The 24192-nt window shown below is 45.0% G+C and overlaps 1 protein-coding gene across 1 annotated transcript in view; it reads left to right on the top strand.

Moving 5' to 3' along the window:
- si:ch73-60h1.1 (calcium/calmodulin-dependent protein kinase type IV) overlaps nt 1–21113 on the top strand; it is a 38239-nt gene extending 17126 nt beyond the window's left edge. The window contains exons 6-11 of the mRNA XM_061738854.1: nt 6872–6962; nt 7355–7429; nt 9651–9726; nt 10605–10731; nt 13331–13483; nt 15280–21113. Coding sequence (XP_061594838.1) covers nt 6872–6962; nt 7355–7429; nt 9651–9726; nt 10605–10731; nt 13331–13483; nt 15280–15771 — 1014 coding nt within the window. The 3' untranslated portion in view covers nt 15772–21113. The remainder of the gene's footprint in view (nt 1–6871; nt 6963–7354; nt 7430–9650; nt 9727–10604; nt 10732–13330; nt 13484–15279) is intronic.
- The last annotated feature ends 3079 nt before the right edge of the window (nt 21114–24192 follow it).

Genomic DNA, 24192 nt, shown 5'->3' with positions numbered 1-24192 from the left:
TTGCTCCGATGTTTTCGAGATGAGAACGGCCTGCCGGCTCGGGAGCTGATTGATGGTTCTGTGTTAAATCGACGCAGAGCCTACGGTGTAACCTACGCCGTAGGCTCTGCATCGATTTAACGCGGAACCATAAATCAGCATTTATTCTGGCGAGGTTTGAAAAAGACTTCGCAACAATGGGCAAGCGAGTGATTATGTACATCCACTGAGTGAATATTATGAAAGTAAAATATATATTTCTTGCTAGAAATGTAATCAAAACGCATTTTTATGCAGAAACTAACTCAAAATAATGATTTTATTCACTAAAAAATAAGAAATGGCCGCCATGTTTTTTTGTTTGATTCAGTCTGCAAATGATGACGTAAAGCATTCTGGGAAATTTCTCTAGCCCTCGGTCAGCTAGTGAGCTTCTGAAATCCCTCGCTCTGAAGGGCTAGATTCATACACACTATGCCCTCGTTTAAGCCACTACCCCTAGATGAAAAGAGGAATTGGGACACCACTACCCTCACGGGAATGCGCAAAATTTAGGGGTAGTGCTGAAAAGTAGGGGTAGTGGGAGTATTGGGACTGGGCCTAACAGAACCGGCCTGCCGGACCTTTATAGTGGTGTTACATGACAGCAAGACCTGAACCGACTCATCGGTCCGTCCATCGTTTTCTTCATGTCTAGAGCTTCATCAAATGTGCTAATCACAAAATGCAAGTTTTTAAAATACACAACCAGCAGAGACCCCCACCAGCTGGAAAAATGCCCCTCTCCTCCTACAGGGACGTTTTTTGGCCCCGTAAAGGTTCCCGAAGGCCAGGTTACAGGGCCGTTCCTGGTAATGGAAACACATGCGCACGGCCCCGAACACTCTACCTGGAACTCCCACTAGTGGAAACTCGCCTTTACTACATTGCTTCTCTTATGGCGCTTTTCCACTAGAACCTACTCAGCTAGACTCGCCTCGGTTTGGTTCTTTTCCACTAGGGGTCTAACGTGCCGAGTAGATACTTTTCTGTAACTATTCTGCCGAGGTTCTAAACGGCTGAGTCGGCTGTATCTGACGTCATCACACTACAGTCAGTACTGGAGTTGAGGGGGGACGGCATCCCCCCCTGAAATAAAAACGGTCCAAATCATCCCCCCTGTAAAACTGCCATCCCTCCTTTCCATCCCTTATGTCATTTCATCAAAGAATGTGGTTTTACTGCTATTTCAACATTTAGAGTCATCACCGGAAAAATAACACCAGAAAAATAACTTATTTGACAATTTTCACCTCTTTCAAGTAAATTTTCACTTGAAATAAGTAGTAAAATAAAATAAAATAAAGTAAAATCTGCCAGTGGGATTTATCTTCTTATTACAAGCAAAAAAATCTTATCCACTGGCAGATTTTTCTACTTATTTCAAGTGAAAATCTACTTGAAACAGGTGAAAATTGTTGTTTTTTTCCAGTGAGGAGTCTTGTTTTAAGTGTAATGAGATTTTTTTTACTAAAATGAGACATTTTAACTAGAAATAAGACAAATATTCTTGTTAAGATTTTGAGTTTTTGCAGTGATCCATTTTACTTATCCTGTGAAGGACAGAGTCATATTGATAAGTTCAGAAAACTGTTTTTTATTGTTGTGTTTTGATGTATTTGATGTAAGCCAAATATTGAGTGGACTGGACACGTGTACAAACATACATGCTATCTGGACTGTGAAGGATGAAATTAGACAAATTGCTATGTGGTAAACTATGTATCTTACTGAATTCTGTTGTTGATGTGATCATGAATCTTACATAGAACGGGGCGGGACTTTGATAAGCGTCAGCTTCTCCCGTACCCTTTCGTCATGTGTTGAGTATGCAATGTATAATGTTCTGGAGATGAAATGTGTCTATATAAACATGCCGAAATAAACGAAAAAAAAAAAGAAATAAAAAAGCCCAGTGGATATTTAAAGCTTACAGAAGGCTGCATTTAACTGCTGCTATGTCATTCCTGCAGTATTTCTGCAGGTGTTTTGGTCAGTGCTATTATTTGTAATATATTATATTATTTATAATCAGCACAAATTATCTGTCCCCATATGATAAAATCCACCATCCCCCCTGATTTATTTTTACAACTCAAGTATTGACTACAGACCACCGATTGGTCGGGGGTTGGAGTCAGACGTCTGAGTCAGGATGTGAAATCAGAGAAAGAGACTCTGACGGCAGTTTCTTGTTCATTGTATTCGACCAGCAAAAGTCTGTTTGGTGATCCAACTCTGAGGTGCAGATGTTCATAAACCTGGTGCTGAGGAGAGAATTAAAAAGGGATCTAGACGGGCGATAAGGAACGACCAGATCTACCAGGAGCTCTGTCACTTCATAGCTGCTCACGGCTGCAGCTGACTTTTCAGCAGCGCCGAGACAAACTAAAAACATTAAAGAGCGTCGCTGCTTGAAGCTTTTCTCACTCTCATTTTTTAACTTGATATCGAACAAAAGCCACAGACCCAGCAGCACATCTATCATCTCCTCCAGGTTCTACTTTAATGTTGTTGTCTTCTTCGTTTAGGACACACAATCAAATACGACACAGCAGCTTCGCTCCAACCTCCTACTTCTGCTCAAGGTGCTGAATTGTAGTGGAAAAGAAACCAGGCCGAGTTGAGATGAGTAGAGCCAAATAGGTGCTAGTGGAAAAGCGCCATTAGACCATTGCTTATGTCGTTTCCTTTTGTCAGTGTGTTAAAACACACTTGAATGCCCCAGAATGACCAGTTAATCAAGGTTAATCAATCAAAAATCCCATGCGAGCAGTGTGGGGTACTTAGTACTGCCCGTACTCATCATAAGGCTTGTTTCGGCCTTATGATGGCTCAGTAAAAACGTGAGCCGCCCCCACTGCTTTCTTCTTAGTGATTTAAGTTGAAGTTCCTCAGACTGAATGAAATAAAACTGGCAGGCAGTTATGGCAGATCAATATGATGATTGATCCATCGGCTCCTTGTCTCGGCGAGGGAGGCTGAAATGGCGGGCGGTTCGGTTCCTCTGAAGCCCCTTCTGTCTCCGTTATGCAACCACAGATCATCCTCCATAATGACGCGGCTCCATCAGTTGATTTGGGAGGATTTTCTTTTCGTCGATAATCTACGACCGAGCGAGAGCTCTGCTGCTTTTCCTCTCGGCTCCCGGTCCGCCGCCGCGGCGCTGCTGCGTCCGTCTGTCTCTTCTGAGGAGATGAATGAGTACAAACATGCTCTCATGTGTCTGGCAACAATTCTTATTTCTTCTGACATGTTTATCACCTACCGCTGCCATCTGGGCACGGTGCCTTTCCAGCGTCTCTGCAGGCCGGACTTTTCTTCTCAAACCCAATACGACGTCTGAGATGAGCTTCTGGCTGAATCCAGCCGCCGGTTACCGTTGTGAAGCCTCTCTTCCTTCGTAACATTCGCAGCCATGTTGCCAGGAAGCCGTCGGGAACACGCCCACCACATGTCAATCAAAGTTTGCTTTGAAATATCTGCAGAGCTGCCGGCAGACGTTTCCGGCGGGATGAACTGTTGTTTCAGTGGTGAAGTTAAAATACTTCCTGCTTTCAGCCAATGCTAACAGCTGGTTACTACTTAGCTCTGTAGCTTGATGACAACGATCGGTTTTATCATCTCGACAGGAGGTGACAGTGCCAGACCCCCCCTGGTTCATCTAAAACAGGGATCAGCAACCCGCAGCTCCTTTAGCGCCGCCCTGGTGGCTCCCTGGAGCTTTTTCAAAAATGTTTGACCTTTTTTTTTCTTTTTTTTTCCTTTTTTTCTTCTTTTTTCCTCTTTTTTCCTTTTTTTTCCTTTTTTTTCTCTTTTTTTCTTAGTTTTTTTTCTTCTTTTTTTCCTTTTTTCTCTTTTTTTCTTCCCTTTTCCTTTCCCTTTTAATCTCGACATTTCGACTTTTTTCTCAACATTTCGACTTTTTTCTCAACATTTCAACTTTTTTCTCGAGATTGTACTTCAACATTAATCTTGACATTTCGACTTTTTTCTCAACATTTCGACTTTTTTCTCGAAGTGCATAATGAAAAAAAAATCTTCCTCCTCTAAAATATTATTTTATTTTTCTCCTGCCTGGCCCCTTCCATAGATTTGCATAACAAAAAGAGTCACGTGGAAAGACATAAGCATGCTACATTTGCAGCCGAGGACCGAGGAATATAGAAATATGCAGCATGTGTTGCCTTCATTCAAAGGCTTATACAAGGCCATATTTGTTTATTGTGTTTTTGGTCCAATATGGCTCTTTCAACATTTTGGGTTGCCGACCCCTGATCTAAAAACAGGCCAAATAGGCAGAACATGACAAGCTCAGTCACTGTCTAGTTGTTGCCGGGCTGCCAACCAGGAACTACGGTCGGCTGCAGTTCCTCAACTGACCACTAGAGGCTCCAAAGGTGAATCTGTCACTGACCTCGAGGTTAAAATGTCCAACTTTAGAGCAGAAATAAACACATTTACAGTCTGGTTCAACAACCGTTTGGTCTCCAAGACGACTCTGAGGGGCGAATGTTTCTTTACGACACCAGGAGATGTTAATATAAAGCATTAAACTTATTTCTAATGCGATTGATTGACAGTCGGATCAGCCAATGGCGAACTGTTATCACTTCTTCATCTGTATCAGCCGGCGTCGGCTAAACCCAACGGTTGTTTTAGATGTTTGTCGGTTTATCTGCAGATGTTTCATCCGAAAGAGCAGAGCTAACTTTGATTGACAGGGGGTGGGCGTGTCTCCGGCACCTTCCTGAACAAAGTCCTCAGAACCCAACGGGTCACGTGACCTCCGTTGTTTTGTACCGTCTGTGGTTTGAGGTTCAGTGGGGTTCTGGTCCCGGCTCCACCAGACCAGTCAACTGGACTGTCTTCGGTGAAGGAACTGATTTATTTACCTAAGTGAGCCAGACTGCAGCGTGGACCGGGCTTTTCTGGACCACCGGCGACTCCGGCGAGTCCCGGCGAGTCCCGGCGAGTCCCGGCCGCCGGGTCGTTACACGCGGCGTCCACATGCAGCTGCTGCAGGTCTCTTATGTAACGGCTGCTTCTATCATGCTGCTGAACAGATTAAAACCAGAGAGGATTAACACACACACACACACACACACACACACACACACACACACACACACACACACACACACACACACACACACACACACACACACACCACAGCTGACCTACATTTCACTAGAAGAAAAACATACGTCTTTCCATGCGTGTGTGTGTGTGTATTAGTGCATGTATGTTTATTAGTGCATCTGTGTGTGTGTGTGTGTGAGTGTGTATGTGTGTGTGTGTGTGTATTAGTGCATGTATGTTTATTAGTGCATCTTTGTGAGTGTGTGTATTAGTGCATGCATGTGTGTTTTCATGTATTATTGTGTGTGTGTGTGTGTGTGTGTGTGTGTGTGTGTGTGTGTGTGTGTGTGTGTGCGTGTGTGATTGTGTGTCAGGATTAGTGCGGTTGTAGTTGTCGTACCAGAGTGTAACGTTAATCTGCAGCAGGAAGCGTGCAGCGCTCCCTGAGCGCTCCGTGTTCCTGCAGCAGCATGTCAACATGTGACGGGTTTATACTTCTGCAAATCACGGAAACACATTTCATCCCTCGTTCCGTGTTATTTATATAATTTTACGGGCAGTTTGAAGTCGGCAACATCAGCTGATCAGAGTATCGATCAGTGTTGTGGTTCGGTGTTGAAGCTGCAGCTTCTTTAATAAACCATTAAAAAAGGGACAAATGTAGAAGAACCTGAAGCCGGGTCGAGACGTTTGGAGGCTGAGGAGTTTAATAACTTTCCTGAGAGTAGGCCCATCCCAACAGAAGAATGACACATTGTCCAGATCTTCGTCTTTCTCAGTGTTTTGGTTTCGTCAGAAGTGGCTTTACCATCTTCCAGGCCTTGAATAACTCAAAGACCATCATTCTCCACGGTCAGGCATCACCAAAAGCCGGCCTGGACACCCAGACCTCACAAGGCCTTTACCTGCGGTCAGTACTCGAGTTGTAAAAAGAAATCAGGGGGGATGGTGGATTTTATCATATGGGGACAGATAATTTGTGCTGATTACAAATAATATAATATATTACAAATAATAGCAGTGACCAAAACACCTGCAGAAATACTGCAGGAATGACATAGCAGCAGTTAAATGCAGCCTTCTGTAAGCTTTAAATATCCACTGGGCTTACATCAAATACATCAAAACATAACAATAAAAAACACTTTTCTGAACTTATCAATATGACTCTGTCCTTCACAGGATAAGTAAAATGGATCACTACAAAAACTCAAAATCTTAACAAGAATATTTGTCTTATTTCTAGTTAAAATGTCTTATTTTAGTAAAGAAATCTTAGTACACTTAAAAACAAGACTCATCACTGGAAAAAACACAAATTTTCACCTGTTTCAAGTAGATTTTCACTTGAAATAAGTAGAAAAATCTGCATGTGGAACAAGATTTTTTTGCTTGTAATGAGAAGATAAATATTGACTCACTGGCAGATTTTTCTACTTATTTCAAGTGAAAATTGACTTGAAACAGGTGAAAATTGTCAAATAAGTTATTTTTCTGGTGTTATTTTTCTGGTGATGACTCTAAATGTTGAAATAGCAGTAAAACCACATTCATTGATGAAATGACATAAGGGATGGAAAGGGGGGATGGCAGTTTTACAGGGGGATGATTTGGAACGTTTTTATTTCGGGGGGGATGCCATCCCCCCTCATCCCCCCTCAACTCCAGTACTGCCTGCGGTTCTGTCTGGTTCTGTCTGGTTCTGTCTCGGTGGCTGGACCGACCCCGCTGCTCCCCGCTCACTCTGCCCCCGTGTGTCTCTGTGTTTCAGTATTTACACGAGAACGGCGTTGTGCACCGCGACCTGAAGCCGGAGAACCTGCTGTACGCCGACCTCACGCTGGACGCTCCTCTGAAGATAGGTGAGGAATATGTTGTAAACTCAAATTTGAGTCTTCTGCATCTGGAATGAATGTCTTCTTGAGTCTATAATGTAACAATAATATAATAATAATGTTTGAATTGTAAAATGGGTTTGACTAAATACAATCTTTGACTAAAAATAGACTAAAATGGACAATTCTGACTAAAATAAGACTAAAATGCTCAGACTTTTAGTCGACTGAAACTTGACACGACTAAAAGGAGAATGAACGTGACTAAAACTAATAAAAACTAAAATGATAGCTTGACCCAAAGACTAGACTAAAACTAAAATTGAAACAGGCTGACAGAAACAACAACCCCCCACTCCATTTGAAATAGAAACTGCAGAACTTGTTCTAAGCATCTCTGTCCCGTCTCTCCCTCTCAGCCGACTTCGGTCTCTCCAAGATCATCGACGAGCAGGTGACCATGAAGACGGTCTGCGGTACTCCAGGATACTGCGGTGAGTAAAGTACCACATAGCTGAAGTACATGTGGACGGTTACGATGAACAGACCATAAACCTGTTTTAATATTACAGGACTGTCTCAGAAAGTTAGAATATTGTGATAAAGTTCTTTATTTTCTGTAATGCAATTAAAAAAACAAACATGTCATACATTCTGGATTCATTACAAATCAACTGAAATACTGCAAGCCTTTTATTATTTTAATATTGCTGATTATGGTTTACAGTTTAAGATTAAGATTCCCAGAATATTCTAATTTTTTTAGTTAGGATATTTGAGTTTTCTTAAGCTGTAAACCATGTAAGCCTGGCTAGAAACCTGTATGTACATCTGTTTTGTACTTTTTATGAAATAATGTTTGATACATTTGTCCCTGTTCAATAAACGTAATAATAATACTTGATTTAGTATCAGTAGTATTCAGTCTAGTATCAGTAGTATTTGCTCTAGTATCTGTAGTTTCAGTAGTATAAGTAGTATTTTGTCTAGTATCAGTGGTATTTGGTCTAGTATCAGTAGTATTTGCTCTAGTATCTGTAGTTTCAGTAGTATCAGTGGTATTTGGTCTAGTATCAGTAGTATTTGGTCTAGTATCAGTAGTATTTGGTCTAGTATCAGTAGTATTTGCTCTAGTATCAGTAGTATTTGCTCTAGTATCAGTAGTATTTGGTCTAGTATCAGTAGTATTTGCTCTAGTATCAGTAGTATTTGGTCTAGTATCAGTGGTATTCAGTCTAGTAGCAATAGTATTTGGTCTAGTATCAGTAGTATTTGGTCTAGTATCAGTGGTATTCAGTCTAGTAGCAGTAGTATTTGGTCTAATATCAGTAGTATTTGGTCTAGTATCAGTGGTATTCAGTCTAGTAGCAGTAGTAGCAGTAGTATTTGGTGTAGTATCAGTAGTATTTGGTCTAGTATCAGTGGTATTTGGTCTAGTATCAGTGGTATTCAGTCTAGTAGCAATAGTATTTGGTCTAGTATCAGTAGTATTCAGTCTAGTATCAGTAGTATTTGGTCTAGTATCAGTGGTATTTGGTCTAGTATCAGTAGTATTTGGTCTAGTATCAGTAGTATTTGCTCTAGTATCAGTAGTATTTGGTCTAGTAGCAGTAGTATTTGGTCTAGTATCAGTGGTATTTGGTCTAGTATCAGTAGTATTTGGTCTAGTATCAGTAGTATTTGCTCTAGTATCAGTAGTATTTGGTCTAGTATAAGTAGTATTTGGTCTAGTATCAGTAGTATTTGCTCTAGTATCAGTGGTATTCAGTCTAGTAGCAGTAGTATCAGTAGTATCAGTAGTATTTGATCTAGTATCAGTAGTATTTGGTCTAGTATCAGTAGTATCAGTAGCATCAGTAGTATTTGGTCTAGTATCAGTGGTATTCAGTCTAGTAGCAGCAGTATTTGGTCTAGTATCAGTAGTATTTGGTCTACCATCAGTAGTATTTGGTCTAGCATCAGTAGTATTTGGTCTAGTATCAGTAGTATTTGCTCTAGTATCAGTAGTATTTGCTCTAGTATCAGTAGTATTTGCTCTAGTATCAGTAGTATTTGCTCTAGTATCAGTAGTATTTGCTCTAGTATCAGTAGTAGTTGGTCTAGTATCAGTAGTATTTGGTCTAGTATCAGTAGTATTTGCTCTAGTATCAGTAGTATTTGCTCTAGTATCAGTAGTATTTGCTCTAGTATCAGTAGTATTTGCTCTAGTATCAGTAGTATTTGCTCTAGTATCAGTAGTATTTGCTCTAGTATCAGTAGTATTTGCTCTAGTATCAGTAGTATTTGCTCTAGTATCAGTAGTATTTGGTCTAGTATCAGTAGTATTTGCTCTAGTATCAGTAGTATTTGGTCTAGTATCAGTAGTATTTGCTCTAGTATCAGTAGTATTTGGTCTAGTATCAGTAGTATTTGCTCTAGTATCAGTAGTATTTGGTCTAGTATCAGTAGTATTTTGTCTAGTATCAGTGGTATTTGGTCTAGTATCAGTGGTATTCAGTCTAGTATCAGTGGTATTTGGTCTAGTATCAGTAGTATTCAGTCTAGTAGCAGTAGTATAGGTAGTATTTGGTCTAGTATCAGTGATATTCAGTCTAGTAGCAGTAGCATCAGTAGTATTTACTCGTGCCGGTATCCAGAGGGAAGCCGTGATGCGTTCATGCTGCCTCTGCTCTGTGGGATTTCTCAGCCTCTGCTAACCGCCTCGTCTCCCTGCAGCTCCGGAGATCCTGCGGGGGAACGCCTACGGCCCCGAGGTGGACATGTGGTCCGTGGGCGTCATCCTCTACATCCTGTGAGTACACACACACACACACACACACACACACACACACACACACACACACACACACACACACACACACACACACACACACACACACACACACACACACACACACACACACACACACACACACACAGACACACACACACACACACACACACTCAGATCCATGACTGAGTCATTCTCATCAGCCAGATTTCACATCTCGGTGTTCCGATCTTCCGTCTCATTAGAGCCGTTAGCGGCGGTGACACCGTGATTGGTGCCGTTCTGTCCTCAGACATGAATCAGGTGTTAATGGCTCCCTCAGCAGACTTGTTACCCCCAGCTGGAGCTTCTCCTCTGGAAGTGACGGGGAGGAACCCACAACCCCCCTGTGGGCTCTTATTAGACTCGGAATTGACATTCATTTGAAAACTCGATAAACGATGGAACGTCTTTTTAACGACGTACCTACTCTTGGTTTGGATTCCTGTGGATCGGTGAAGGCAGGGTTGCCATCTCACTTACTGCTTTTCCACCAAACTGGAGTTGTTAAGACCAACGGTAATAGCAAGACTGGGAGACGGAGACATTTTCAAATAAGAATTAATCCTGGTCCACGGAGGAGCTACGTGGACCAAGTCCTATTAGAGCAGATACATTGTTGTTGCTTCAACTTTCACGCAAACGCAGCGACGTAACTGACATTTGCAGAGACGTAATAATGTGTCTTCCCTTAGCACCTGAGCTGTGGAAAAGCAAACGGGTTCTCAGCTGGTTCCCAAGTTGAACGAGTTGCGAACCAGAACCAGCTCTGGAACCGGTTTGGTGGAAAAGGGGTAACTGTGGATGTGGTCCTTGTTGTGGTTCTCTTCACTGTGATGAATGTACTTCCTGTCCTCCAGGCTCTGTGGATTTGAACCTTTCTTTGACCCGAGAGGGGATCAGTACATGTACAGCCGCATCCTCAACTGCGACTACGAGTTTGTGTCTCCGTGGTGGGACGAGGTTTCCCTCAACGCCAAGGACCTGGTGGGTTCTTCCTTCACACTTAAACTCATTGGAGGTTCATCCATCCATCCATCCATCCATCCATCCATCCATCCATCCATCCATCCATCCATCCATCCATCCATCCATCCATCCATCCATCCATCCATCCATCCATCCATCCATCCATCCATCCATCCATCCATCCATGCATGCATGCATGCATGCATGAATGAATGAATGAATGAATGAATGAATGAATAGCCTTTATTGTCGCCGGTCTGGCGTCCCAGCACAGACAAAACAAATAACATAAGACATGAGTCAACTGGTGAGAACAGATCAGAGAAAGGATGACATTGGGGATGGGGGAGGGAGGAGGGATACACATACTGTGTATAAATTCACAGTGTGAAAGTCCAAAAAAACACCTCTGCACAGAAAGCAACATGACAAATTTAACATCACAAGGCACATGTGTGTGGGGGGAGGTAGTTCTAGGGGCGGGGGGGATCCCGGCACAGTACCCCAAGTGAGCACCGCGGCCAGTGGCGCGGCTGTCAAACCTGTTGACTGTGTTGGGGGGGCTGATAAGAGGGGGGAGCCGAGGAAGGCGTTGAGTTGAGGGAGGTGTGGTTATCAGTAAGTGTATGTGTAGCGATGAGTCCGTGAACTTCGCTCAGAGCTGCTCTCAGCCAATGTCCTTGATGTTATCAGGCGGCTCGGTACAGTTCTGAAAACAGGGTCCGCAGGTGTTCATGGGAGAGGGGAGGGTGGTGGGGGCAGAGTCACCTTGTTTACATTCCACCAGGAAGATTGTGACCAGAGCGATCGTCCCAAAACCACCTTGTCAAGGCCAGATTATAGAATCAACAATTATATTGCAAAAACAGGCAGCCTCAGTAATTTTCCGTCTGCCTTCAGTCTCTGGTTCATCAATAGCGACTCCAATCAGACGAATGTGTGATCAAATTCTGCCAAGCCGAGCTTTCAACTTCTCCAAGGTGTTATCCATCTTGCCAATGAGCTCAAAGACCGCCGCCAGCCTGCGATTCTGTTCGAGAATCGCATCCAGCTTATGGCCTTGCTCCCCCAACGTTAAAGTCTGAGCGTTGATCGCCTTGCTTGACCCTTCAGCCATGTCCGGCAGCTCTCAAAGAGCCAGAACAGCTCTCGACGACTTATGCGTTTGTCGGTAGACCAGGAATCCCCCTCCTCCTATCAAGAGGATAATCAAGAGAAATCCTGCTATCATAAATCCAATTATGAAGGCATCTTCAACGTCCTCGACAGACAGAATCGCCAAGCACAAAGGTTTCCAGTATTTGTAGGAATCCATTGTGTATCCAGCAAAAAATGTCCCATCGGGGCAAGAAGGCTCCCTTACCCCCCTTGGTACCCCCCTTGTCGCAAAAAATTGGTCAATTGTGCTGAGAGACCAGTTAATCAATTCCAAGATTGTAGAGTTTCGGAGGAGTGAAAAGAAGAGACTCTGAAGATGAGACAAACAAAAGCAGTAGCAGGGCAGATAGATAAGGGAGAGGAGCAAAAAAAGTGTCCGCCTTCATTGAGAGCCGGAAGAAACATACATACATCCATCCATCATCCATTCATCAGTCCGTCCATCCATCCATTCATCCATCCATCCATCCATCCATCCATCCATCCATCCATCCATCCATCCATCCATCCATCCATCCATCCATACATCCATCCATCCATCCATCCATCCATCCATCGTACATCCATGTATCCATCCATCCATCCATCCATATCCATCCATCGTACATCCATGTATCCATCCGTCCGTCCATCCATTCATCCGTCCGTCCGTCCGTCCATCCATCCATCCATCCATCCATCCATCCATCCATCCATCCATCCATCCATCCATCCATCCATCCATCCATCGTACATCCATGTATCCATCCATCCATCTATCCATCCATCCATCCATCCATCCATCCATCCATCCATCTATCCATCCATCCATCCATACATCCTCCATCCATCTTCCATCCATCCATCCATCCATCCTCCATCCATCTTCCATCCATCCATCCATCGTACATCCATCCATCCATCCATCCTCCATCCATCTTCCATCCATCCATCCATCCATCCATCCATCCATCCATCCATCATCTGTCCATCCATCCATCCATCCATCCATCCATCCATCCATCCATTCATCAGTCCATCCATCCATCATCCATTCATCAGTCCGTCCATCCATCCATTCATCCATCCATCCATCCATCCATCCATCCATCCATCCATCCATCCATCCATCCATACATCCATCCATCCATCCATCCATCCATCCATCGTACATCCATGTATCCATCCATCCATCCATCCATCCATCCATCCATCCATCCATCGTACATCCATCCATCCATCCTCCATCCATCTTCCATCCATCCATCCATCCATCCATCCATCCATCCATCATCTGTCCATCCATCCATCCATCCATCCATCCATCCATCCATCCATCCATCCATCCGTACATCCATCCATCCATCCATCCATCCATCCATCCATCCATCCATCCATCCATCCATCCATCCATCCATCCATCCATCCATCCATCCATCCATCCATCCTACCAGTCTGATCTGGTTCTGTCTCCCTGCAGGTCAGTAAGCTGATCGTCCTCGACCCTCACAAGCGCCTCAGTGTCCGGGAGGCTCTGCAGCACCCGTGGGTTCTGGGTAAAGCTGCGCGCTTTTCACACATGGACACCACGCAGAGGAAGCTGCAGGAGTTCAACGCTCGCCGCAAACTTAAGGTTTGAGCCCCAGTTTCCCGGGTGGAGGGGCATTTAACATCCTTAAACTAAATTTACCTCCCGATTACACCCCCACCCCCCTCCCTCTCAGAGACACGTCCCCACGTCTCCTGGTAGGATGTAGCCTGATAGATCAGGACCTCATCTAGACAACGTCCTCAGGGCCTCCCCATCCAATGGTTTCTAACATGCAGTTGGTCAGTGCTTCGCAGAGCAACGACCAAGGTGACGTAGTCAGAGCGAGAGAGGCGGTGATGAAATAGAAATGAAATCCAGCAGCTGGACGCAGCTGGATACAGCTCGATACAGTTGGACACAGTTGGACACAGTTGGACGCAGCTGGATACAGCTAGACAAAGTTGGATGCAACTGGACACAGCTGGACAAAGCTGGACACAGTGGGACGCAGCTGGACACAGATGGACACAGCTGGACACAGCTGGACACAGTTGGACACAGCTGGACACAGCTGGACACAGTTGGATACAGTTGGACACAGTTTACCAGACGTCTCCCACTATTACATGAGATGCTCCTCATCAGAAGCCGGGACTCAGGACTGCTGAGTATCAGTGGACAGGACAGGTCCAGTCTGGTTCTGGTGGTGGACGCGGGGGAAGAAAGTCCAGATTTGTTTGTGTAGATTTCTCGACTAGGAAGGTTATTTCGTGCCCCAGACCTAACTTCTATCCATCCATCCATCGTCCTCCGCTTATCCGTTCCCGGGTCGCGGGGGCAGCAGCCTCAGCAGAGATGCCCAGACTTCCTTCACCCCAGACACTTCCTCCAGCTCTTCCAGGGGAGTCCGAGACGTTCCCAGGCCAGCCGAGAGACATAGTCTCTCCAGCGTGTCCTGGGTCTTCCCCGGGGTCTCCTCCCAGTGGGACATGCCTGGAACACCCCGCTAGGGAGGCGTCCAGGAGGATCCGGTACAGATGCCCAAGCCACCTCAGCTGACTCCTCTCAATGTGAAGGAGCAGCGGCTCGACTCCGAGCTCCTCCCGGGTGACCGAACTCCTCACCCTATCTCTAAGGGAGCGTCCAGCCACCCTGCGGAGGAAACTCATCTCTAAGGGAGCGTCCAGCCACCCTGCGGAGGAAACTCATCTCTAAGGGAGCGTCCAGCCACCCTGGAGGAAACTCATCTCTAAGGGAGCGTCCAGCCACCCTGCGGAGGAAACTCATCTCGGCCGCTTGTATCCGCGACCTGTTCCTTTCGGTCACTACCCAGAGTTCATGACCATAGGTGAGGGTAGGTGCGTAGATTGACCGGTAAATCGAGAGCTTCGCCTTTCGACTCAGCTCCTTCTTCACCACGACGGTCCGGTACATGGACCGCATAACTGCGGACGCTGCACCGATCCGTCTGTCAATCTCACGCTCCATTGTTCCCTCACTCGTGAACAAGATCCCGAGATACTTGAACTCCTCCACCTGAGGCAGGACTTCTCCACCCACCCGGAGAAGGCACGCCACCCTTTCCCGGTGGAGAACCATGGCCTCGGTCTTGGAGGTGCTGATTCTCATCCCTGCCGCGTCGCACTCGGCCGCAAACCGCCCCAGCACATGCTGAAGGTCCCGGTCTGATGAAGCCAACAGGACAATGTCATCCACAAAAAGCACGAAATCCCGTGGTTCCCAAAACAGATCCCCTCTGGCCCCTGGCTGCGCCTAGAAATCCTGTCCATAAAAATTATGAAAAGGACCGTCTCATAACTTCTACCGTTTAGTATTTCATAAGATCCAGAAGATTAAATATATAAGATTTGTGTGTGTGTGTGTGTGTGTGTCCACAGGCTGCCATGAAGGCCGTTGTGGCCACCAGTCGGATGCACGAGGGCTCGCGGCGTCGCACCGACAGCTGTGAGATCCCCGGCTCCGGGACGTCCAGGCAGAGCAGCATCCAGGACGGCCCCCCCGAGTCTGCGGGCTCCGCCCCCGAAGACAAGGATGCGCCGTCGCCGGACCAACAGGTGCCGCAGAAGGTCGAGTCCAAGCCCGTGGACCAGAGCGGCCTCAGCCCCTCCCCTCCATGTAGTCCCACCCCCTCCCGAATCGAAGCCACGCCCACAGGCTCCGCCCCCACCAGGCCGCCGCTGCGCGCCGACGGGCTCCGACAGGCGTCAGTCATCCCCCAGACCATGCTGGTCCAACCCCGGCTGCCGCAGAAGAGCTGCTCCGTCATAGGCTCCGCCTCCAGGGTAGAAGCCACGCCCCCTTCAGGCAGCCTCAGCAATGGCTTCACGGCAGGGGCGGAGCCTAGCAGCGGGACCTCCCACTGTCAGTGAGCACCTGACAGAGCTGAGACGCTCCGCTGGCTTCAGTATTACCATGACCCCCCACCACACTCTCAAAATCGCACTATTCTTCCATCACTTCCTAACAGACGTCATGTTCAACTTCCTTGAACCAAATTACACCAGAAACAGAAGAAAATGGACTGAACCAATCTCATCACTACACCGGGTTCTGTAGCTCAGATAGCTGCTCACTTTAACTTAGGGACTCTGAAAAGGGCCAGTTAAGACTTTGTGAGCTGTCAATCAAGCAGAGCTGCTCTACAGGACTCCCAGAACCGAAGTAAAGCTGGAAATGGGCCCGACGGGTTACCTGCCAAGATACTGTAACATCCTCCCCTAGATGGATGAGCGGTGACTCAGCTGCACTCAGAGAGCCAGGAAAGTCCTGTAAACACATGTACCCAGCATGTGGGTGGTAAAAGGCTGTCTGAGTGTTTTGCTCCAGCAGAAATGACAATAATGCAAACTAATGGATCAACTTGGACTGCAGGCCTCTGGATTTATTAAACCTGAAGTGTTCGCCGGCCGTTCCTCTTCAAGCCCAGTGATTTTTCCCTTTATTTGGAAGTGATTTCCATCTGACCATGAAACTGGACCCCAACCCTCTGAGAACATTCAGCTTGGTGTGTAGTTTACTTTGAAGGAACAGTTCTACATTTGGCACCGTACACTTGTTCAGTTACACATTTCTGATGGTGAAACATTCGCTCTTGTGTGTTAAGAGGAGAAGTGGAGTCAGGTGGAAACAGGAAGCTCTAACCACATCTGAACTAGTCTCCCTGAGAGGGGGAGGTGGGTTCTAGAGCCATGTTACGTGTTGAGTTGGGCCCAACTACATCTAAGTGCTATTTCCCGACCTCACTCTCAAGCCTGGGTTCTGACCAAAAGCCTGATGGCTTCGGCTGCTGCCTGCGCTACATTGCACCGACTCATGTGGTACCTTGTGCACGTGGTCCCTGGTGGAGGCTCGGCGACTGGCCGGATAAGTCCCTCTTCCAGGCCTGGCTTCAGGCTAGGACCTGGGACCACCACTTGGGCCTAGGTCCCTCCCTAGGACTAATTACACTTGGGAGACCTTACGGGGACAACCGCGTCTAACAACTAAAAAATCTTTCACGCTCAGTGGAATGGCACCAACCACTTAGTTGGTCACCACTTGGCTGGTGGCGCTTGCTGTAGCTCTGGCGGTCCTCGTAGCAGGTGTCGGTTCAGTGGTGACGTCTGAAAAAAAGGCTGTAAAGGTCCTTTTATGGTCAACGTTTGAGACCTTCAACGTTTGAGACCGTCAACATATCAGACCGTCAAGGTTTGAGGCCGACAAGGTTTGAGGCCGACAATCTTTGACACGTCAACGTTTGAAACCATCAACGTTTGAGGCCATCGACGCTTGACACGTCAACTTTTGACACCATCAATATTTGAGACCGTCAATATTTGAGACAGTCAACGTTTGAGGCTGTCAGTGTTTGAGGCTGTCAATGTTTGACACGTCAACATTTGAAACAATCAACGTTTGAGACATCAATGTTTGACACCGTAGACGTTTGACACCGTAGACGTTCGACACCGTCGACGTTTGAGACTGTCAACGTTTGACACCATCAATGTTTTAGACGTCAACGTTTGAGACCGTCAACATTTGACAGTTTGACAGTGACGTTTGACAGTGTCACAGAGACGGACGGGGCCTTGCGTCTGTATCCTGAGCTGATTTCAGCTGGATGCTCATGGATATGGACCACATGGAGCAATGCTACCGGACGTCACGGGGGCAGTGTGAAATTAATCGTTTAATCGGAAAGAAAATTGACCGATAACCTGAAGAATTAAAAATTACATTCTTCATCAATTTCATTCTTTGGTAAAATTAAATATATAAATTCCTCATTTATATATACACCTTCATTCAGTGGTCTGCTTGCGCTGCTGGTTTTGCTTCCTCCAACTCAGAATGACCACAAACGGTCACCATGTTTGTCAGAACTCTCCACTGCCCCCTCGTACCAACACATCCACCAGGAAGGTAGGACACCGGATTTAAACTGTAGCTGTAGCTCCTTGGATCATTCAAACCCCTCCACCACGATAACATAGCGATTCAAGGAAGGGCTCCGTCCAACAGTTTTGTTGAATTAAAATGAGACATATTACTCTTCGTAAGGAAATATAGTTCAAAATATTACAAAAACTTAGTAATCCAGCTTCCTTCTCAACCTTCTTCTCAGTGCAGCTGGTTTTAGGAGGTGGAGTGAGACTCTTGACTCTGCTCCGCCCCTCTCTTCTCTGGGTGTGCCTTTTTTTGAAAACTGCCCTACAGCTTTACATTGCCCATTTCTGGGGTACAGTAACCCGAGCATGGTGGGAAACAGAAGACCAGGGGGGCTGGAGAAGAGAGATTCAGGAGGGCAGGTTATGGGAAACTGCTCTACATCTATACTCTCACTGGGATCCTGGAGGGAGCATGGGAGTTTTCCAAACCAGCTCACAGGAGCTTTGTGGACTTTGAGGTATGTTGTGGGGTGTATCGGGTACTGGGTTTGTTGCCACAGAGGCCCTTTCTGGTCCACAGAGCCGGTACTAAGTTGGATTTACCTGTGACAGCCGCCATTTGTCACCATTTATGTCCATAACTTACAAAAACAGATTTTCTAGCCGAAAAGGGGCTGCCATTTGGGGATGATCACATTTGCAGACAATGTGGTCCTATTGGCCATCTATAGTTGGAACACATTCTCCGGTCCCCCTTTTTAAAAAGAGGAACCACCACCCCGGTTTGCCACTCCAGCGGCACTGTCCAAGACAGCCCTACGACATCCAGAGACTTGAGGTACCCAGGGTGGATTTCATCCATCCCCGGTGCCCTGCCACTGAGGAGCTTACGAACCACCTCAGTGACCTCGGGCTGGGTGATAGACGAGTACATCCCCGAGTCCCCAGTCTCTGCTTCCTCAATGGAAGGCATGTTCTGGGCATGTTAGTGGGATTAAGGAGTATTCCTTCCTTCCTTGGTACATGTGAATTGTTATAAATCTAACAATTCAATGACATTCCAACACATTTGCTAAGTAAAGACCAAGAAAAGAGAATTCCTCGGAAGCTAACTAACTGGTTTTGGCTCCAAACTGAACACACAAACATGAGACTGAAGTTTATTTTGGTCAAAATGCTGAACTTTTCCTTTAAGGTTTGATTTCAGATGTACAGAGACTCCTGGGTGAAACTGGTTCAGGGTGGAGCTGGTTCAGGGTGGAGCTGGCTGATTGTATCCGACTAAACTAAAGTTCTCGTCTGGTTTTCCTGCTTCCTCTTCTTCTGCATCCTCTTTAGCTTGAAAATAGACTTTAATGTTGCTGTAAAACTCTCAGTCTTTTTTAATCCTTTCTACTCTTCGCCGTCGACTCCTGATGACTCGATTCCTCCGTCCTTCGTAGGTCGTTTAGCTCCGGTTTGTAGCGTCCAGGTGAGTTAATGACTTGTGATCGTGAGCTTTGTGAACGTTGTTGTTTACAGTTATTCAGCAGTGATGATGCTCTCCTCTTTGCACTGTACATACCGTAGTTTGGTTTCAACTCAACTTAAACTCAACCAGACACGTTGGGTGTTCAAGTCCCCGTAAATTGAACCCTTCTTTGACATCCAGACCCCGTCATCCGACCTGAGACCACACGCTCTACCTCTTTTTGTACAGGGGCTTCCAAAACAGGCGAACTTTGATGCCGAAGGCTCAGACAGACGGACGTTAGAGACTTCCCATGAATGTAAATCCCCCTTCCCGTATAGGCTGAGAGTCCAGGCTTAATGTCTCGCGGCAGCCGCTCCCTTCCGTAGATGAGTTTTGTGATGAACGGAGAGATAAGATCGTGTATCTATGTAACCGCAACCATCATATATATACGAAACCAATGTGTATTTGGATCCTTTGATTTAATTTCCCAACATGAACGCTGCAAAATGTTCCTGAAAAGACTGTTTCAGCTTTATGAAGAGGGATGGAACTAGGTTATGTTCACGACGGGGGAGGTTACCATGGTAACAGAGTACTCGTTTCTGCGGTAGTCCTCTCTTCCTTGGGTTTACGGCCACTTTGAACGGCAGATGCACTACGAAGACGGTCTGGAGATCCGTTCTCCATGCCACTGCCAAACGGCGGCACCAGGGCTCGGCAAGTGGCTAGTGTGCCAAGTCAAGCGACAATGTACGGACGTGTGGACATCATTGGCTCACACACAGGGATGTAACAACCGTGGATCAACATGTGCCGCCGCCCCACCCACAGTGCAGCGAGGCTGGATAAAGGCGGACTGACTGTGACTGATCTGAGTCAGAAAACCCTGAGCTTCACTTATTTCAGGTCGAACACACTCAAGAATCCACACGATGGTTCAGGGGATGTTTTCAAGCCCCAACAGTCATGCTCTGAAAGCTGTAACGGCTCCTTGGAGCAGGATAAGACGCAATGACTCCATTAGAGGGCAGCTGGGACGTGGTAGAGCAGGAGATTAGCAGGATGCAGAAATGATGTGATGAGTCACGACAACCCGGAGTCCCGTCTCCAGCTCCACCAAGCTGAGGATGAGGGTCGGATACTGCTGACGAGACGGATGTTGGTTGAATATCACTTGGAAACACTTCTCCGTCTTCCCTGGACACGTTTTGATGAGAAAAAAGCTTATTATTTCACTTATTAGCCAATTCAATGCAGGGCTTTTACTTTGGAGGGACGTTTATTTTGAAGGTTCCCAGCTGGTGGCACTTTTGTTCAATTTCTGTCAATTTACAAAATCCTGGGTTGTGAAGAAAAACAGATGTGTCCTTTTAAAGAGGACTCAAACCTCGAGGCTTGAAAACCAAAAAACTACAAAAAAAAAAACAAGAGAAAAAAGAAAAAAAGTCTGAGAAACCTCACAAAACCTGAGGTGAACACGGCAAATATCCATGTTGTGTGGCATGTGTGGAGGAGGCGAGATGGAGGGCCCAAATGAGGAAACAGGGGTTCGGGAAGGACAAGGAGATCCAAAACTAGCCCAGGATTTCAAAGGAGACAAAATGATTAGCCAGAAATAAAACTAATGATTCCTTGTCAACGTGATCCAGAATTATCACGTCATGTTAGAGGAACAACTGGATCTTCAACACCCCAAATATATTTAGTCCCAAAGTGTCAAGCTACCACCTCAGAAAAGACAAAATGAAGTAATTATCACGATATAACGTGAAAATGTATTGTATAAACAATATATTTTTCAAGTTTGAACAATATATCAGGTTATTACAATATACATGTTTATCAAGTCGTAACAAAAAACTTTTAACATTTGTACAATTTATGATCACATTCTCACAATATAAATATTATATTGTAATAACGTAATGATATATTATTCAAACATGAAATATATATTGTAATAACTTGATACGATATTGTAAAATGTAAAAAATATATTGTTAGAACATTAACATTTCACATTATAACGTGATACGGCTTTAATTTTCTTCGCTGATGGTGGCAGTTTTACGCTTCCGTAATTTAGAGCTGGCTCTGGTTTAAACTTAAAAATAAAGTCTAGAGACTTTATTTCGAAAATGCAGCTCAGAATTGTTTGCAACTAAAGTGAGCTGTAATTAAAAGTTATTCCTCTTTAACCCTTGTACTGTCTTTGGGTCAAAATGACCTAATTCTCCAGTCCTTCTTTCCTCCTTCCTTCCTTCCTTCCTTCCTTCCTTCCTTCCTTCCTTCCTTCCTTCCTTCCTTCCTTCCTTCCTTCCTTCCTTCCTTCCTTCCTTCCTTCCTTCCTTCCTTCCTTCCTTCCTTCCTTCCTTCCTTCCTTCCTTCCTTCTTTTCTCCCATCGAACATTATTTCCTTGTTTTCTCCTTTCCTTCCTTCCTTCTTTTCTCACTTCCTTCCTTCCTCCCTTCCTTCCTTCCTTCCTTCTTTTTCCCTTCCTTCCTTCTTTTTTCCCTTCCTTCCTTCCTTCCTCCCTTCTTTCCTTCCTTCCTTCCTTCCTTCCTTCCTTCCTTCCTTCCTTCCTTCCTTCCTTCCTTCCTTCCTTCCTTCCTTCCTTCCTTCCTTCCTTCCTTCCTTCCTTCCTTCCTTCCTTCCTTCCTTTCTCCCTTCCTTCTTTTCTCCCTTTCTCCCTTTCTCCCTTCCTTCCTTCCTTCCTTCCTTCCTTCCTTCCTTCCTTCCTTCCTTCCTTCCTTCCTTCCTCCCTCCCTCCCTTCCGTCCGTCCTTCCTTCCTTCCTTCCTTCCTTCCTTCCTTCCTTCTTTCCTTCCTTCCTTCCTTCCTTCCTTCCTTCCTTCCTTCCTTCCTTCCTTCCTTCCTTCCTTCCTTCCTTCCTTCCTTCCTTCCTTCCTTCCTTCCTTCCTTCCTTCCTTCCTTCCTTCCTTTCTTCTTCCCTTCCTCCTTCCTTGACCCGAAGACAGCACAGGGGGTTAACTGATCATTGGTTTTATTCAGCATTAAATAATAGACTCCAGAATCAAACAAGCCCCTCCCACAATAAGAAATCCCTACTCTGATTGGTCATCTGGCGTCAGTCAGCTGTTTTTGAGGTTTGGGTCCTCTTTAAATCACCTGATGATGTCACAGACCTGCAGGACTGACGTGTCACGGTCGCGTGAACCTGAGCACCTGAACGCAGGTGTGTGTGTGTGTGTGTGTGTGTGTGTGTGTGTGTGTGTGTGTGTGTGTGTGTGTGTGTGCGTATGCGTGTGCGTGTGCGTGTGTGTGTGTGTGTGTGTGCATGTGTGTGAAGTTCTTACCAAATGCATCATACTGGATAACTCGTTGTCATGGTGAAGGCATGTAAACCTTAGATGAGCATCTGTACTCTTGTGTAAAAACATGAATATTTTGCTTCTATTAATCTGGGCCTGACAGGGTTGTGGGGTCTTTGAGGTGGGCGGGGCTAAACTCTAAATGCTGTTCGTTTTGTGCTTGACGAGTAAACTTGTACATTTTTCTAATGCTGATGGATGACATACATATAAAGTGCATGTATTGTTTGACTTCCTTTGGTCATATGAGATTAAAGATGCTGAACTGGAGCAGAGTTTGAGTCTCGGCCGTCTCTGTAACAGCTGCTCGTCTCACCTGGATGATAAACACTGCACCTGTTTAAAGAGCTGATGTTACGGTTTAAAGATAACCATTAAAAAAAGAAGAAAAACACTTTTTCTGTGGTCTAGATGGTTTATTTTGGCACATAAAGTAATTACAGGTTGAAGGACATGTATGAGTATTAGGGAGAGGGTGGAGCCATGAACAGAGAACTAAAGAGTGGATTACAGGTGAGTGTTTATTCTGTATCTCAAAGAACGCCATGAACCTTTCATTAAGACCTCGGGAAACTTATAAAAAGCAGTTTTATTTAAATTAAAACAATATCAAGTCTATTATTATTGTATCATTAGATGCTCTAACTCCACACTGCTCTGACTTGTATGTTTAGACTCCATACCATCCCATAATCAGGGCGGGTCCCCAAAAAGTCTTAAATAACATTTTCCTAAAATAAGGCTTTTAAATGTCTTAATTTGTCTTAAATCCCAATCCAAGGGTCTTCATTTTAGAGGGAATGTATCCAGTCATCATTAAAAAGTTTATTTCATCGTTTTGAGGAGAATCTCCTGCAGTTTCTAAATCTGTGTTGCCAGGTTGGGCAGGTTTCCACCCAATTGGACTGAGAAATATAGGACTGGGCGGGTTGATAAAATTTTGGCTGCTTTTTATTTATTTATCCTTTATTTATCCAGGAAAGTCCCATTGAGATACAATCTCTTCTGCCAGGGAGTCCTGGTCAAGATGGCAGCAGAAAAATAAATTCAGTTTCATATAAAAGAAAATACATACAAGGACAAGTAACTTTACAAAAAAAATAAAAACATATCAAAACAAGAAACAAACAAACATAAAACATACATCAGAAAGCTAAAAAGAATTCATGACAAAGAATGACACTTGATTAAAAACAATGACATTGTTCTGTGAAAAATTATTTTAACATATGTTTGAACATGTTAAGAGAGGGTAAATATTTCAAGTTGAGTTTGTGTTGTAGCTCATTCCAAGCTTGCGGTGCATAAAAGGAAAAGGCCGATTTACCCAACTCTGTTCGAGTGCTTGGGACCATGAGGAGAATTTCTCTGATGATCTAGTGTTATAGCTACTAGAGTAATATTTCCTGGTTTTTACTAAATATCAAACTTACACAATAAACTCACTGATATTTTATTTGCTTTAATCTACTCAATTTAATTATAGTCTTTGTTTGGAGTCTGAACTTTTTTTTGCTATTTAGTGGTGTTGTGAAGCTTGAAATTTGTTACACATTTTATAATTTACGGTTTTAACATAGAGAAAGTATGATTCGGCCGGTTTTTCATTATTTTGGCGGGTTTTACATCGCA

The sequence above is a fragment of the Cololabis saira genome, chromosome 13 (genome assembly GCF_033807715.1).
Source record: "Cololabis saira isolate AMF1-May2022 chromosome 13, fColSai1.1, whole genome shotgun sequence".
NCBI classification, from domain to species: Eukaryota; Metazoa; Chordata; class Actinopteri; order Beloniformes; family Belonidae; genus Cololabis; species Cololabis saira.
The sequence above is the reverse complement of the archived record's forward strand: the minus strand, read 5'-3'. Positions and strand labels throughout refer to the sequence as shown.